Source organism: Patagioenas fasciata, chromosome Z (assembly GCF_037038585.1).
Source record: "Patagioenas fasciata isolate bPatFas1 chromosome Z, bPatFas1.hap1, whole genome shotgun sequence".
In the NCBI taxonomy this organism is placed as follows: domain Eukaryota; kingdom Metazoa; phylum Chordata; class Aves; order Columbiformes; family Columbidae; genus Patagioenas; species Patagioenas fasciata.
Window position 1 is genome coordinate 57,802,378 of NC_092560.1, and position 17,857 is coordinate 57,820,234.

The following is a 17,857-nucleotide window of genomic DNA, read 5'->3' on the forward strand; positions in this document are numbered from 1 at the left end:
TAAATACACACGTATCTCTCTAAATAATGTTGCATGCCCCTTCTGTGTCTGTTAAACACTCTAAAATGGCAAGATCTGAGACGAGAAGGAGACGGAAATATTATCTAGAAGCAGTAGTTGAACTCCGTCTCCTTGGTAATTCTCCATCAAGGAACAATCCCAGCACTATCAGATCACCTTTTCAAAACTATCCTGTGCCAGCCTCTACTGGGGCTGAAGACTGTTAGTGCCTCAGACGATCCACCTCATCAAAGGAACAGATCAATAGCCCTGAGCTGATACCTCTTACATTTCTGCCCACACTTCTGACTAGTGCTTGGCCCTGGTGACCAGGAGACATGAGTTGTGCTTTATATTATCATAAGTGACTGAAGCTTGAAAAATCCAGCCCGCTCAGTTTGCAGCGCTTAGAGCAAACCTAACAAGCCAGGGGAGGGATATATTACAAATGGTGAGCATCTATTGAGCATCTATGACTTGAGTGCATGTGGGGTGGTACCACATTCTACCATGGTCTGTAAAATGAACAACAACAATCTGGTGAAGAATAGCTCAGCAATTGATCTTCAAAAATTAACAAAGGCTCTCATTCTTTACAAGTCACTCAGTTAAGAGATACCAACACAAGGGTAATTTTATCTCCTTTCTCACTGCTCTCCCTTCTCTGCTTGGGAGGGTATCTGCTTCTGTAAAACTTGTTTCTTTGGAGGTTGCTCCTTATCTGCAGTTTTAGTTAAAATCTGCCAATTAAGCCAAAAGTTATTGGGAAAATAAGACAGCACAGCATATATATTTCTCATAAAACCAAAAAATAGTTTTTCTGCCAGTTGGTGAAAGCAGGTGATCTCTGATATCCTTTGTTCCTAAAAGGAAACAATCACACAGTAAGACTCAGGAGTTCTAGAGTAAATCAAATAATGAAAGATATATTACACTCAATTTATTTTTTATTTAATCCTTGTAATGTATTTTGCTTTTTGACATTCCAGTTAGTACATTTTTCTGATTTTAAAAATAAAATATTAGAATTTATCTGAAGACTTCTGCTACCAATTTTTGCTAGTGATTTCTGTGTTCACCTCTATTTGCAGAAAGTCACATAAGTAATGGAAGCTACAAGGAGAGCAATCCTTCAAAATGTACAATTTAGTGGTCACAAAAAAGGCTACAAGACACTTGAATTTTCATCTGTATAAAAACTGATTAATTTTAAAAATATCAAAAAAGTCAGGAGAGGGACAAGAAACTGTGACAAGCCCTAGCTTTGCAATGCATGTTCAGATTGCCTGAATAAGGAAAGGCTTGTGCTGTCTGCTTAAATCACAAACAACAGAATAGCAGATTTAACTTCCAAGATACACCTCAATGGCTGCAGAACCAATCTAACCAAATCAACTTGCCTGCCTTGGTAATTAATAGTTACATTTACAGTAATGCACAATTTAGACATCTAATGTTTGATCTAAGGGCATAAGGCAAGTGCAGTTCATAGACACTGTGCTGTTGTAAGAAAAGTTCCCACTGTTATAAGACATTAAAACAAAAGTGTTTGTTGCTGCCTTTCATCTAAGCATTCTTCATGGATGCACCTAAGATACACATAGACCAGCCTATACTCATTCATATGTGTAATTTAATATTAGAAACTAAGTCTTGATATAAAGTGTTACATATGAAATTGTGTATAAACAATGTAGTGTACCTGAAGTATTTTATTTGCATCAGTAAATCAAACATGTTCAAGTTGCAATAAGCAGAGGACAACATTTGTTCAAAAGCTTTTATTTACTATAAAGACAAAACCCACCAAAAATAGGTACAAATTATACTATATAAAATTGGTTCAATGGGGTAAAAACTTTTAATTAAAATATCTTGATATATTTAAAATAACAAAGGATACAATGAAGCCAAATTTCTTAACCCAGAGATTTCTGCAAAATTTGCTTGCACAGTAAGGTGCTAATAGAAGTTAGCCCTTAAGCCCTGGAAGTCTTAGGAATCAATCACATAGCAAATATAATTTCATTGTGAAAGTGAACTTTGGTAGAAGAAACTCTATAGGACACCTGAGGTAGTAGAAACTGGAATAAACAGCAGTAGACGTTATTTACAACTTAAGTACCAAATAACATTAAGAACACAAAAAAATAATTACACAATACAATTTTCAGTCCAGCTTTGATCCAAAGAAAATAAGAATATTACATCACATCTGCATTTTAAAAACACCACAATTACCAGCAAGCCGAGGGAAATGCAAACAAACTCAAACAAATGCATTTGGACATCTAGAGGCAGTTTGAGTTTGAAATGTGGTAGGCATGGTGATCTACAAAGTAATACTGATTAGCTGAGGTTCATCAGTTTATACAGTTTACATTACTGCCAGAAATAGTGTTTATCTGACAAATGATCTTCCAGTACACAAATTGGCAAGAGTGCATCCTTTAAAGCTTGCACATAGAAAGACTTGGAAACAATCTTATTAGAATGAGAAATTCTAAAGTGGTAAAAAAAAAAAAAAAGTCAAGTACAAAACAGTTAGAGCTACCAAACTTCACATTTCGGTATTATCTTTTTAACTCTTCAAAATCTGCCAGTCTTCCAAAACAAAGGAATGTAAAATTTCCAAAAGAAACATATTCACAACTAATGACACTGCTTTTTTTTTTTTAATTAGTATGAGCAATATCATTCCTGTAAACTTATCTTTAAAATGTTTTATTTCCAATTTGTATTGTACATTTTTAATGTACTATAGCTTATTTGGTTTCTCCTGAGTCTTTGAAAATAACCAATTCTATTTCAGACCAACAATCCAACTGGCTTCTGAAGAGTTAAAACATGAACAGTATTTTTTTTCCAAATGGATTAAACACAATCAGTATTTGATTTAAAAAGATCCCCATTTTTAAAAAAGCAAAAGAAAAGCTGCCATTTTCCTTCAGAATTACATGCATCAGCATCTAAAAACCTGCCTTTAAAATAATTTTAAAAACCTGTTTAAAAAAAAACACACACCTGCTAAAAACACAAGTTTTGCACTAAAGGTGAAGCTTTACTTCACATTTTACTTTATCTTGCTTTTCAAGTCCAAGTTCGTCTCTTATTAAAATAAATACCTTTCTTATGGTAATATTTTTAACATTTTCAAATTAAATTATCACTAATGGCTACAGTAAATAGATGATGTATGGCAGAAGGAAAACAGCAGGTAAAACTTGTTATCAGTAGAGATTGTGACCTCAGTTTTGTTACACAAGCAATGAGATTTGCTTATAGGTGGCACCTGCTCCCACTGACAAAGTCTCCCATAAAGTTTAATGGGAGCTGGGTTTAGGGCCTTTCACATGAAACTTCTCTACATGATTTGCCAGAAGAAATTGCTATATGAAAAGAAGGCTCAACAACTTTTAGCATGATTCAGACTAAGTTGTTTTATGCAGAACAATATATTTTTTCTGTTTTATAATATAATAATACAATATAATAACCTATACTATCAGAGCCTTCAACACTGCTCTGTTGAAGGTGGCATTTATTACAGATCTCCAGAAAATCTGTTTTAAAAACTATCGTGTCAGCAAGATGTTCCATGACACAGTTTGCATCTTTTTCTAAAGACTATTTAAAAATATCCCCATTTTTTCCCTGAAAGTTGAAAATACAATGAAAACAAACTTTAATTTCAAAAGAAATTACACAGCCAGCAGCAAATGGGCAGGGAACCACAAATGCTTGCTCTTGCTTTAAGGAAGGCAAAATGCTTTTGTAAAGTATCCGTCAACATTTGGATTTGTTACTCAGAGAACTCCGTATGATTAAAAGGGACAGATACAGAACTTCCTTTTAACCAGTGCTGAAAACTGACTAATCGCAGAACCCTCTGCTTACATTTACACGATGTGAAATGGAACAGTGATTGCTATATTAAAACAGATCCTGAGCCTCTCAGCTGCTAATACTGCTGAAAAAGTGCTCCAAATAAAATAAAAATCACTTATCTGCTAAATAATTGTGCAGATTAAGGAAAAATGCTTTTGTGTTCACATAAAGCCAGCTGTTTGAAAAGGCACAGTTTACAAATTTCTGCACAAGTTGTGAAATGTTGCATACTGAGCTTAGGTAAAGATCTCGATTTGTAAATCACATGCTTAGGTAAGGTTCTCTCTTGGCCTTAGGTCTTTGATGTATCTGTCATTAAGGCCAGCAGAATAATACAACGTGCTGTGCTTAACTGCACCGCAAAACAGTTATCGTGTATTCAGTAGCATCTTCTTCAGTATACCAGCCTTATATGTAAGTAGCTACCATGTAGTACGGAAGACTGGGTGTTTCAGCAGCTCCCTTGATGGGGGCCTGTCCTGAGGTTGAAGTTCCAAACACCGAAGAGTCACATCTTTCAGGCCAGGAGACAGATGTGTAGGGATTGATGGAGCAGTAGTTGCACTAGCGATCTAAACAAACAGAAAATAACGTTTTAAAAGTCAGTGATTTTTAAGCACCCTGTCTTACCTGAAAAATCTTCCATAAACTCATCATTTTCAGCTCATGAGTTATATTTATGAGCTTTTCTCCATTTAGTGTTCTTTCCTACTGCAGCTGACAATTACATCACTGCTTCAATTTTATAAAATGGGTCTTCAGTTGCCCTTATGCCTCTTTACCGAATAACATAGGTTCTATTGCCTTTCACAGTCCGCCCCTATCCTTGTACTTTTCTCTAAATTTTATTCTCACAGCAAGATTCTGCAGTGATCATCTGGTGAGCAGGGTGTAAGACAAGCTCTTATGTCACACATACAGGTATTCTTTACACAAGTAGTTGCCATCACTGTTAACTGGCGTAAGTCAACATGGAGATACATTAAGCTAAACAACATTACATTATGGTACTTCAAGCTGGGTATGATCTCTTGCATTGTCTGTACTGTATTTCTGTAACCACCCCAAAGAGCAATCTTCCTCAGACACAGATCACTCTCAACTAAGTTAAATTTTATCATCTCTAAACCAAATCAAACAAGAGGCTTGAGAACACTAAGGTAGTACCACCAGATTCACACAGACACAGAACCAAAACAATCACATATCTTATCGCAAATGATTTGTACTTAATTAGAATATAATTAGAACATTAGAACCGAAGGTCAGGGAGACCTTAGTGAAGCTTTTCAGTACTTAAAAGGAGCCTATAAGAAAGATGGGGACACACTTTTTAGCAGGGCCTGTTATGATAGGACAATGGGTAAATGTTTTAAATTAAAGAGGGGAGATTCAGGCTAGATATGATGAAGAATTTTTTTTTTACAATGAAGGTGGTTAAGTATTGGAACCGGTTGCCCAGAGAGGTGGTAGATGACCCATCCCTAGAGACATTCAAGGCCAGGCTGGACAAGGCTCTGAGCAACCTGATCTAGTTGAAGATGTCCCGGCTCATGGCACGGGGATTGGACTAGATGAGCTTTGAAGGTCCCTTCTAACCCAAACTATTCTATGATTCTATATTTGGATACTGTTGTGCTAGTTCTGTTTTGTGGAAACACTTTTTCGACATGCTAGTGAAGACACTAATAATCACTTTCTCCACCTGCGGCAGTATTTCTTCATTCACACCTACAGTTCAACTAGACTTTTAGAATTAAATATACCTAACTGATTTCAGTAAGACACATGAATGCCAAAACAGATGACCTAGAAAAGGGAGGGGCAATGTTCACATATAGCACGGCATAACGGCCAATATCTTTCAGCAAAATCTGAATGTCAAACACCAGGTTTTTACCAAAAGACACTACCCATTATGAAATACGAATATACACACAAATGTTTTATGGTATGTTCTTTTGCTTCCATATTTTACACAATTTTAAGAAAGAATTCAAATCCCAATCTTCTGCATAGAGTCAAGATCAACTCTATTCTCTTCTTTTTTTTTCAGCCTATTACACTATGTATTTATATCTTAGACTTTTTTCTGCATGTTATTGTGTTGGTAGTTTTTTTTTTAACAAGCAAGTACGCTTATGTTGGTATTAGTATTGATTTTGTAGAAGCAGCTCCAATATAAAGAAGAGCTATTGCAACAACCTCTACTACTTGTATACTTTCCTAAAATTCACATTGCTGCATATGAAATTAATCGCCGTCTTTTATAGCATATTGGTAGCATCAAAATACCTCACCTTAAATATCAGGGCAAGATGATTGGAGTGTTTCTCTGCATTCCAGGGAGGTTTAGCACAAGCCATTTCTATAACAACACAGCCAACGCTCCACACATCACAGCTCCTACCATATTGCTGTCCTCTCAGAACCTGAACAGGCAAACAGACCAAAGCTCAGATTATCCACTCCAAAGTGTCATAACTCTAAGTAATTTAGATGAAAAAAAACACATCAGCCAAGGGCATTCTGATTGATACTTCAGGTTAAGAGAGTGATCAGTGATATAAGTGTGATAAGATTAATACAGCTGTAGAGAGCTAGCAAATAAAATTCCTGATGAAAGAACAAAGCAAAATACTTTGTAATAGTTAGCTTTTGACCAAATGGCCATTTGGGCTTTAGTAACAACACTTATGATAGATACATCTTGTAACAAACTACTTAAAACAACTTCAATAGTGAGAAAGAAATCTAATTATCACCATGTTGCAGTCATTTCTGTTCTTTAGGACAAGTATATTGAAAAGGCACTTGAAGCATTTACAGCAATTTTCTGTTATTTGTATGAATTATTTTAAAGAGTTTAAACAAACTTTTTGAAGTAACTTCCAAAACTGGTTTCTTACCTCCGGTGCCATAAATGCAATAGTTCCCAACAACTGTCCCTGAAACTCCCCAGCACCAGTTCCTTTTGATGCCAACCTGGCTGCAGCTCCAAAATCAGCAATTCTTAATCTATGACCTGTGCTGTCAATTAGCAAATTGGCACCTGTCAACAGCATAATAAAAATACTGCTAGTTGGCTTTCTATTAAAGGCAAAAGGATGAACAGACATTCTTCCTCCCTCCACTTCAAAACTATGAATAGGTTGCTGTTCCCCAACCCCAATATCAAGAAAATCTAGAAATCAAGGACAAAGTCTAATAATGTCACATTACGCCTGAATCACACTGCACACAGCTGGAAGCTGTCCAAGAGATTTAGGGAAGCAATCAAACTTTCAAAGTAAGGCAAACACAGGAATCTGGAACAACGTCTGGAAACAGAATAAAGAAAGAAAGCAGTGACCTAAAAGCCTGGAGGTTTTCGTTGCCTGCAGCTCCCTGTGAAATCTAAACTTATTTAATCCTCAGGCAACTTTAAGATGTCTGGAAGAGAATTACAGAACAATTGGAAGTTTTCCTATTTTAAGAAGAAATATCAAAGACAAATATTTGCCATTGCTATTGCTACTTATCTGGATATCTCTCCAGTTCATGGATAGCTATGGTGACATTAAAGGGAAAAGTTTAGTAAGACTAGTATTTCCCAATAACATCCACATTTTGCTCAAACACAGTACAACTGTATTTACGTTCAATTACAATGACGGAAGAAAACAATATTCCTTAACATTATAAACTTGACCTCTTCATGTTGGCTTTCTCACAGATTTTACTATGATTTCAGTATAAACGTTTACATTAATTTAACTAGAAATCTTTAAAGCTATATGGCAACTTCATATTTTATTTAAACAAATTGAGAAAATCAATTTTTCTAAACTATCGTCACAAGTAGCAAATATCCCCAAGTATGCTATGAACATTCTGATTAATTTCAGGAACTAAAGGCTATTAAGACCACTCTTGAAATGCCATCTGAGATAAGAATAGGTGTCAAGCCAAAATAGACACTGCTTTCTAAATACTCCTTTTAAAGAGACTTTCTAAATAATTCTCACCTTTAACATCTCTGTGGATTATCTGATTTTCATGGAGGTAAGAAAGGCCACGTAACAGTTGTTCTGTGTAATTAATAATAACTGATTCTTTGAAGGCTCCATATTTACTTAACAAATGAGCAACTGAACCCCCTAGGAGATTTAAAAAAAAAAAATCATTTTATCAACAATTTTGCTTTGTATTAGTAGAATGCAGAACTGCACTGGAACTCTGTATCGTTATTCCTAATTTATAACTAGATTTTTCCCCACACCAACATTAAGAAGTTTCATAGGCAAAACATAATATACTCAATTACTTAATTACTTTCTACCTGGAAGTATACACATTAAAGACATAAGTCTCCATGCTTCCTAATAATTTTATACTTCCTTAGAAGAATGTACAAGTCCCCTAGTGTACAAAGTACTGTTCCTGAAAAAAATCTACACATATTCATGCATATTTTACATTAATATTTAAGCAGCAGAACACTAGGTTTCTTTGGGACAATAGATACACACAGCCTCTGGTAAGCATTCGCTCTGAGGACTGTAATGTAGTCTTGGTACCATCTAAGTACCAATACATAGAAGCAAGTACACAAATAGGGAAAAGCAGCATCTTACTCTGTTTTCCAAAACCACTACATAGATACTCATGATTCTGGATTTCCACTGTGACTCTGAAAGTATTCTAATATAACTTGGGCTTGAAGAAGGTAAAGGTAAATTCTGACATTTCATTCTGTAAATAATACTAGTTCAGACAAAAAATACTTTAAAAAAGTTAAACACCTTTAGTTTTGAGAAAATATTTTTCTGTACTATTGCTAGTAATAACACTTACTTGGGCTCTGTTTGTTAGGACTCTGGTATTGCTAAGTGGTTTCTGCCAAAGAACATGACTTAAAGTACAATGCTTTCTTGTGTAAGAAAGAAAGAAGTATAAAACACCAAATCTAGTCTTGGTAGTAGGATGGCAACAACATGCAATCCCATTCATAAAATTAAAAAAGAGACTTTTTAAAAAAAGGATAGCAAAGTTATTATTAAAAATAACTTAAGTCACACAGGTACACTGAACATGTAACAGTTTGATGTATTTCCAGCTGAAGTGCCTGTCTCTCCAAATCCTTCTTTAGATTCAGAAACTGAGGAAAAAGTAGTAGAATTTTGTTCAGGGCTCACCAGATAAAAAGAAGTATGTACCAGTAAGGATACTCCTATGATCACTTGAACTGTTCTGTAAGTAGATCTTTATACTGGTTACCAACAGCTATGAAAATATGAATTTGCAAACTGAAGTGACACAAAATACAGCATGAAACTACATAGTTCAAGAGTTAACTTATACTTCCATTTTCTTTGGCACAGTACTTGTTTACCTGCCATCCATTCAATAAAGAGGTTATAGTTGCTCTTCTCACACGTAGCACCCAACATCCGAATAATGTTAGGATGGTTCAGATGACTCATCATCCTTATTTCTTCTCTGAGTGCTTCAACTACCTCTTCTTGCTCAGATGATGTGTTCCTGACATATGTCACCTGTTTTGAAAGATGGTATTCAGATTTACCTTACATAATTACCAGTCCTATAGCTTCCCTTCAGTACAGTAACAAGAACAAGGGTTTTAATCCCTTTTCACCATGTGGAAATATCGCAAGCATTCTTTTACCTCAAGCCCTTTCAGCTGAGAACATATCTCCATGTGAGACAATCAGAGAAAATCAAGAGTGATCTTATGGGAAAATACCAACCAAAAAATCTCTCCAAGTATGGAGTGGGGAAACTTCCCTCTTCGCTCTACTCTGCTCAAACTAGGATTTTTTTTTTCCAGATGTTGAAGAAGATAATGCCTGAAACAGGATTCTGACAGTGTTGTTATTTTTAAGACTTCTACCAGTCTAACCACACTATTTGTTTCATAACTAAATCTCTTATCCCAGATATTCAAAGGAACAGGTGGAAAAAGCAGAGCAGAAGTTCTGTAATGGAACAGGAGCCAACCCTATCTCTGATCCACACTAAATCTGAAATAATGGCATGGTGCAGAGAATTTCCCCTAGGCATCATAATCATCATCATCTCTTCAGGAGTAGCCTAAAGGACTACATGACAGTCCTACTCTTTCAAAAGCAAGGGAATTTTAACAAAGGAATAGCTGATGACATATTCCTTCCCTGATTAAATGTTTTGAACTTGCTTGATTCCATAGGTGTAAGTTAATTCTATAATTAATGAAAAAATATTAGGACTATGATTCTTTCTGTGTTGGCAACACTGATTCAGACCTATGGCACCTTAAGGGTGAAAGATTTACTCACATCTAGAACCTCCAAAAATATTGGGTGAAGCATGTGTGTTTAGGCCACTTCTCAGTCACACTTCTGTATCTATTAATTTAAGTATTAAAAATACTTGTCTCTAAGTCGGCTGTTGATCAGAGGAAACAAGCATCAAACTGTATTTCCTCTGCTTAAACTGTTTCAGGGAAAAAAAACTTGGCAAGTACAAGGAAACTACTTTTAATAGGTACCCTGCAAAGATGGCATCAACTCAGAATCAAGAGATCTGGGCTCTATTCCTAACCCTGTCACTGATTTATGAACTTGATAGAAGTAAAAATGCATTTGGAGAACTATGACAGTAAATGGTCATATAAAAAAAAGTACAGTGTTTTGGTGGGTTTTTTGTTGTGTTGGGTTTTTTTTTAATTTATTTTAAGAATAAGAGAAAGAACTGTAAATATGTTAAGTCTTTATGTGCATGGTATTATGTACTATGTGAGAACGCATTACAGGAAGCAGATGAAGCATGGAACACAAGAAGTCTGTGAGAGCAGAGAGCTTTTATATTTATTATTCCAAAGAAATATTCAATAACAAGCACAATATATTCAAGAAAGTATCTGAGGTATTTACCTGTTTTACAGCCATTAAAGTCCCTGTTCCTACATCTTGAGCTTGGTAACAGGAAGAGAAAGCTCCAAGACCAATCTGCTGACCTTTAAGCCATTCTGCATCTTCCCTGTAATGGTGTTTTGCTTTGGTATGTCCAGGCAGAGTTTCTGGTGTCTGCAAATTAAATTCCAAACCAATTCCATGTTTACTAGCATGCATATATGATGTAGACATTCTGGAAGGTTATGAAATACCCAAGCTTTTATGTCTTTCCTCTCCCTTACAGTCCTTTGTACTGCACATTATAGATGCTTCAGCTGAGACCAGAACACCAGTGTATTCTGTAAATCCATATATTCCTACTGCATGTAAAAACAGAGAGCCTCCTCTATGTTACCACCCAAAGGTGAAAGGCAAGATTTAAGGACATGAATACGAGCAAGACTCTTTTGCTATTCTTGTTCTCGTGTCTAGTCAAGATTTTAGTTAGCACCTACAGTAAAAACAAGCAAAATCATGTTGTTTTATACTTAAGGTATTTCTCCCATTTTATGTTTCACATGTTGTTACCTCATGCACAGGATCACAAATAAAATACTCTTTTTTCTATTACTTTTTCTTGTGCTTTTGTCTATTTGCAAATAAATTTTTTCAGACTTCTAAAGCATCTCACATTTTCTCACTCAAGATGTACTGACAAGAAGATCTCTTTCAACTCTGCCTTATTTTTCAGAAACTAGTTTGGTTTTGCACAATTGCCTGCAAAGTAAATTAGCATTAAGAATCAGTACGGTTCTACTCCTGCTTAATTAAAAACTTTGTTCTCATTCCCGGTTTCCCCACTTCTCTACTTCCTCCTTTGCCATTTTAAAGGCTAGTACATTACATACCTTCTCTAAACTGTTATTAACCCTGAAAGTATTGTGTTAGCACTCTCAACTGGCAGACTCTTTGTACTCCAGCTCTGAGGATAGGGAACTATCCTAACTTTGGAAATACAACAGCACTGCTTTATAAACTCAGTGAACCTCAACTTTCACTTTTACTAAATTCCCATATGTATACTTACATCTTGTTGAATGATTATGATATCTTCACCATTTTCGACCTGTAGTTGGGGAATTATTGGCAGGGCATCTTGAGATGCTGACATTGCCATAGCAATAGCTAAAGCTTCCTCCTCTTCAGCTTCCATCTTTTCCTTGCATTTTTGATTATGATTTACATCATCTTTGTAAGTATCATCATTTTCTGCCCGCTCAGGAGAAAGAACTGCAACTTCAGACTTGAATGTAACTGTGCCGTCACTTGTTGGCATGGACGCCTCTAGTAGGTCCTCAATACTGGAATTGAGCTCTGCATTAACATCCAGTCGGCATTTCTCATCTACAGGTGTGAACACCGTCTCTTCACTTGGTATAACTGCATTGCTACTACTACTGCTATTGCCATCACACTGTGAAATATCATTCAGGTCAAGTGTCATACTGTTTTTTGAGGTTTCTCCCTGCTTGTTCACATCACTTGGGGTGGGTCGTGATGGCTTTGGCCTGTGTATGTGACTGGATGGCAATGGCCTGGCTTGGGTAAAAACTGGAGAAAGTTTATCTGGTTCTTTATTTTCAGAACAATTCCTCTGAAACTGAAGAGAAAGCTTCCGCTGTGTTTGAGGAGAAGGTGAGGGCACTTTGCAGGGAACAAATCCCTGAGGTCTGAGTTTCAAGACATCTGCTACAGTGCCAGCTGGTACAGATGGGTTTGAAGGAGACAGAAGTGCTGGGAATAGTGACTGGGAATGACTGGATGAGGGAGAAGAGTTCAAATACTGACTGTGGGGTTTTCCTTTTGTTTGAATGGCTGGCTTTGGTTGCTCAGTGGTTACTGATGAAACAGGAAGTCCCACAGCAAGGCCAGCCAGCATCTCAGAAATGTCCTCTGGACTGGCACTCAGTTTTTTATCACTTAAACCCTTCCCACTTTTCCCTGATAACTGGACAGTATTGTTAGGAGTATTACTTTCTGTAGCTTCTGGAGAGTTATCTGGTACAGGTAACTGTAAAAAGTCTTCATGTCGACATTCCCCAGAGTGCATTTCTTCCATGCCTAGCTGGATGGCTTCTGCAATTTCCATTTCATCTGCTATCGCCATCAGACGTCGACGCATCCTTGCATAATGAGATGAGCTCGTCACACTCAACATTTCTAACAGCTTTAGAAAAACATGGGGCACTCTTGCCACCATTCTTGCCGCACTCAAAAATACTCTCCGTGATAGTTTACCAACCATTGAGTGTGAATTATCAATTGACTGCAAGGCGAAAGTTAAGAGGGAGAGAAGTTTCTTATACCTAAAAAAAAAGAAAAGAGGTGCTTTATACACTCTTTAACACTAGTTAACTAGTTCCAAGAAAGCCATTTCAAGATACTGTATTTAGCTGTCACTTCTGCAATAGAGACTTATTGCTGCACTGCTTCTCAAATTTGACTCACAGGTCAGAAGATTTTTTAAAAAGGTAACCATTCTCTGTAAAGTAAGTGCACTTTTGCACATAAATATATACACTTTGTTTCCACGAATTACAACAACTATTTTTTTTAAGAAATTACCAATTATGCATTCAGCTACCAAGAATAATAGTCAGTGTAAAGCAAGTACCTGTCTGCGACGGTATCAGACTGTAAAACATCTCCACAGACAATGTGGGGATAAAAGTCACCAGGAAACTCCAACAGAAGTCTGTCTATTAGACAAAGTCGCCCCAGTAGCGCTTGCCAGTTGCTAGATTCAATTTGGGTTCCGAGAATACAATTTAAGACATATTCAACACCACCAATACCAATGGAGCCTATAAAAAAGGTTGACAAAATAAGAGTTAGATATGTTCACACTCTAAATTCTGATCTAAATACAGATCGGAACTGTATCATTCAGAAATACATATTGTGTGCCCAAACTACCCTCCTCCCAAACAGCAAAGAGAAATACTGCTCTCTTCGCCATGTTGGTATCAGGTAAATTCTATATTAGATTTAAAACACTCCAGTATATTTGCTTGTAATTATAATTCAATTACACATGAAGACCTATTATTACCAGATTTAAGTATTTCTCTCCCAACTGCCAGCTCGCCCGCTTGGCCTTTACACATCTCCAATAATGTTGAAACAGAAAGTTGACTTGTTCGACTACAAGAAATTAGAACAAAAAAAAATAACTCTTAGCAGACGCTTTGAAGAAAAAAAAACATTCTAATCATTACATTTCAATAGTCATTCCCTTGAAATTGCACATGGAAAATGCTTTCACATTACTTTATTCCAATATGTTTCTATAATCCTCTACCTATAAGCTAACAATAGTTGACACTTTTTTTTACAAGGATACTTCCAGAAATGTCATGTCTGTCACTAATAAATAAACCCAAAGACAATGTCATTTTGCAACAACAGGCTAAATCCAGGAATCCAATAACGCAAGGAACAGTTCTGTCTCATTTATTCCATCAACATTAGCTATTCTATTGCTACACTATTGCCAGGGCATCTCTAGCTGCACTTTCAGAAGAAATGCTTCTTAGAGACATAAATCAAGCTGGTAGACTTCTGCATCTGGTGTACTGTAGAGGTGAAGAAATGGTTAGTCTGGCAGAACAGAGAAGGTAGCTCAGGACAGGAAGATAAGGCCTACTTAAGCCAGAAATGCCAAGGCCATTCACTCAGAATAGCCATCTCCTAACACTGCACTGTGAAATAAAAGGTAGAAGTGTTATGTTAACACTTCATGACACAGATGTACAACAGGAAACATACATGATCAGTACTTGCTGACTGTTTAAAGGTGAGTCATGAGAATTACATCCAAGCAGTATCAACTGAGGTGGAGGGGATGGCTGACTGTACCTAACATGTTCCTTTACATTAAGGGGGAAAAAAGGCCTTCTGAAAGCAAAGTATCATTTAAGATCTGAAAGTGCTGGAAAAACACAATCAGGTACCTTCAAAACCTATGTCTTTCAGGACAGAAATTTGTTGGTGGCAATTAGACCTTAACAAAAACATGATATATTTATACTTATGATCCACAGATTTTCTTTCACCACCAACTATAAACAGTCTCCTAGATCCACATAAATACTAACAAATGAAGCTTCAAGGCATTTCAGTAACAATCCAAAATGAATCTGAACTCCATAAAACACCATACCTGTTGGCATCTGCACATTTAACTAATATCGTCTCTACAACTGGCTTGAGAAGTCGCTGTAGTTTAGTCCTCTCTGCTAAAGTATGACAGGGGGTATATACCAGCATGGCTCTTAAAGTTTTCTAAGAGAAAGGAAAAAAGCAATACATATGAAATGAAATTAGCCACAATTTTATTTTTTTAAATGGTTGTAAATAGTTTTATATAAATTGCATTTATAATATCAGTGAAATGTTCGAAGGGATAAATACCTTACTACATATTCACTGTTAGAATTAGCCACGTATTCTTTGAGATTGGAAAGAACCTAGTCATACAAGTACTGTTAATACTTAGTGGTGTAGCAAGCATTTCCTTGTACTTGGCCAGTGGAGCCATGCTGTTTCCCTTTGGCTGAGGATTTTGTACATCCCACTTTCAGATAATGGTTACAAGTTAAGTCGGTGGTGTTCAACAAAATAACCAGGATTCCCGACCTAATATATCTCCTCCCTTTCTCTTCCCTTCAAAAATGAAATAACTTCAAAATTGCTAGAATACAATAAGTAAATGAGCTACTTACTAAAGCAGCAACATACACTTTGTAGACAGGGTCAGCACAGACCATAGAGAGCACACTGCAGCAGGATTCCACCACCACATCTCCTGAGATACTGGTCTGAGCTGACCCACTAGCTGCTCCCAGAGCTCCAGCACTTGTGTTGTTTCCATTGCTACTTCCAGAATTTCCAGTGCTTTCACCATTCGCCAGTAATAGGGCACCACTAACATCATGGGAAAGACGTCTAAGTGCCATCTCTCGTATATTCCAGTTTCGAGAAAACAAGCAGCCAACTAACTCCATTCCAAATACCTGTCAAGGAAAAAGTAACATTACAGGAGTCAAACTGAATAATACTGAACCTTAAGTAACTAAGAAGAGCAACAAATCTGCAAAGAAATGTTTCTGGTGAAAAATCACCTTAAGAAGTCTCATAACAAAAATGTGTCACAAGGTACAGTGTCTTAAAAATATTCTGTGGTATAAATGAAATATCATAAGTGATAAGTCATCAGTTCTCCAAAAACTGTTAAGAGAAGTGGGAGGATGACTGTATGGATGGCTTCATTCACTCTGAATTTTAATTATTTCAGCATGCAATTTGTTTCTAGACATCAACGTAAACAACTCTTAAATCAAGACTTGGCTACACCAAGCAAAAATTGCAGCAGAAATATAGGCAATACAAGTTCTCCCACTTTTAATTGTGTGAGCCCTGCTCAACTGAACCCACCTCTAGGCTTCAGAGGTTATTTAGTATGTTCAGCTCCTGCAGCACAACTTGGATAACAGTAAGGATCAACTTTATACTTACGTGACACTTGCACAATCAAAACTAGAGGTAAGAATACTATATTTTATTACATGGACCTTTAATATGAGGCCTGAAATGAAGTCCAAAACTGAAACCCCAGTCAAAACAAGACTGGAAAGCCTTCTCTTCTGATATAATTATTTCCCATAATGAACTATAAAGCTGATGGGATTCAGAATAAATTTCTTGAATCTGACAAATCTAGCAAATAATTTTGAAATCAGTTTTTACATTTGAAGCTTCTTTTACAAACTAAAATTACCTGAATCCATGGCTCAGCTAAATCTTTATAGGCAGAAGGGATCTGCTGGACCCCATAGTGAGTAAGGTTAAAATTGCTATCTTGGGTTCTTCTCTGTGATCCAGCAGTAGATTGTTGCTGAGTTTGTTGCTGAACCACACGGAGAACAGAAGAATCCACAGGGCTTGGCAATTCGTGACTACAGAATAACAACAAATAAAATGGATTAAAAAATGAAACATTCACTGCAGTATATCAGCATATTTAGGAACAATCAACTAAAGGTCCAGAAACAGATGGTTTGTTAAATGCAGACTGAATCGTTGATTACCTGTAGAAATCATGAGATCTCCATTTAGATCTGCAAAGAGGACATATAAGTGGCTCTCTGTTTCTTCTGCATTCTTCTGCCCCTGGAACAGAGAAACAGGACAATAGATACTTCAGTCTTACAATGTATAAAAACAGAAGATAGCATTACTATTTCCACATTTTACTGAAGAATGTCAGTTTCAGGATAAAAGCTTCTGAACTGAGTCCTTTGCAGCAGCCTGATAAATATTGGCACTTAAACATTTTTTGCATGCAGAAATGCTTTGTTGTACATTACAATTACTAGTAAAAGTTATGAACTGAAATGCAGTTCCTTTTGAACCTCAAACATAGGCAATACTTTTTCAAAAGTATCAAAACACAGGAGATGGAATTTTATTTGTTAAAGCAAAGTATAATTATTAATGTACTTTATTTAATGTAGTATGTAAACATATTCCATAATTCACAGTATTATCTTAGCTGATAGTAGATGACTTTCATGTGTCCACATGACAAGTCACAGAGGGACAAAAGTCTGTTTCTAACCTTACTCTAATTGGACAATCTTTTCAAACCTCCAGCCCTGCAGTTAACTTATTTCTCAAAGCATCGAATTACAAACTTGATTCATGAATAACTGATAAAGTAGGGCATATCAGTAGCACTCGAATGACAGAAACTCTCACAAAGAGCTACCAGGCATGACTTAAGAGCAAGTTTCTGTTTTTTTATTTTAAAACACACAAATGAAAACATGCTAAGTTACAATACTTTTGCATATTTAGAGTCACCAGAACTTAACCGGACAAAAGATGACAACGTACATATTGACATGCAGTGGTGGTGTAACTTGTTCCTGCAGCCATCTTCACACACCGTCAGGCTCTCTTCATCCAGCATGCCTAGCAAGCAAATGGGGCACATTTGTTCTTCTTCATCCTTCATACTATAAAAATAGATA

The 17,857-nt window shown here is 36.3% G+C and overlaps 1 protein-coding gene across 7 annotated transcripts in view; it reads right to left on the reverse strand.

Moving 5' to 3' along the window:
• Positions 1–1,766: 1,766 nt before the first annotated feature.
• Positions 1,767–17,857, reverse strand: part of MAP3K1 (mitogen-activated protein kinase kinase kinase 1) — a 62,760-nt gene continuing 46,669 nt past the window's right edge. For all 7 annotated transcript variants that reach the window (XM_071802822.1, XM_065860884.2, XM_065860882.2 and 4 more), the window contains exons 7-20: positions 17,721–17,842; positions 16,913–16,994; positions 16,603–16,780; positions 15,548–15,838; positions 14,986–15,107; positions 13,876–13,967; positions 13,438–13,627; positions 11,851–13,129; positions 10,803–10,955; positions 9,263–9,425; positions 7,896–8,027; positions 6,798–6,940; positions 6,189–6,320; positions 1,767–4,460 (exon numbers count right to left, since the gene is read on the reverse strand). In XM_071802822.1, coding sequence (XP_071658923.1) covers positions 4,311–4,460; positions 6,189–6,320; positions 6,798–6,940; positions 7,896–8,027; positions 9,263–9,425; positions 10,803–10,955; positions 11,851–13,129; positions 13,438–13,627; positions 13,876–13,967; positions 14,986–15,107; positions 15,548–15,838; positions 16,603–16,780; positions 16,913–16,994; positions 17,721–17,842 — 3,229 coding nt within the window. In that variant the 3' untranslated portion in view covers positions 1,767–4,310. The remainder of the gene's footprint in view (positions 4,461–6,188; positions 6,321–6,797; positions 6,941–7,895; positions 8,028–9,262; positions 9,426–10,802; positions 10,956–11,850; positions 13,130–13,437; positions 13,628–13,875; positions 13,968–14,985; positions 15,108–15,547; positions 15,839–16,602; positions 16,781–16,912; positions 16,995–17,720; positions 17,843–17,857) is intronic.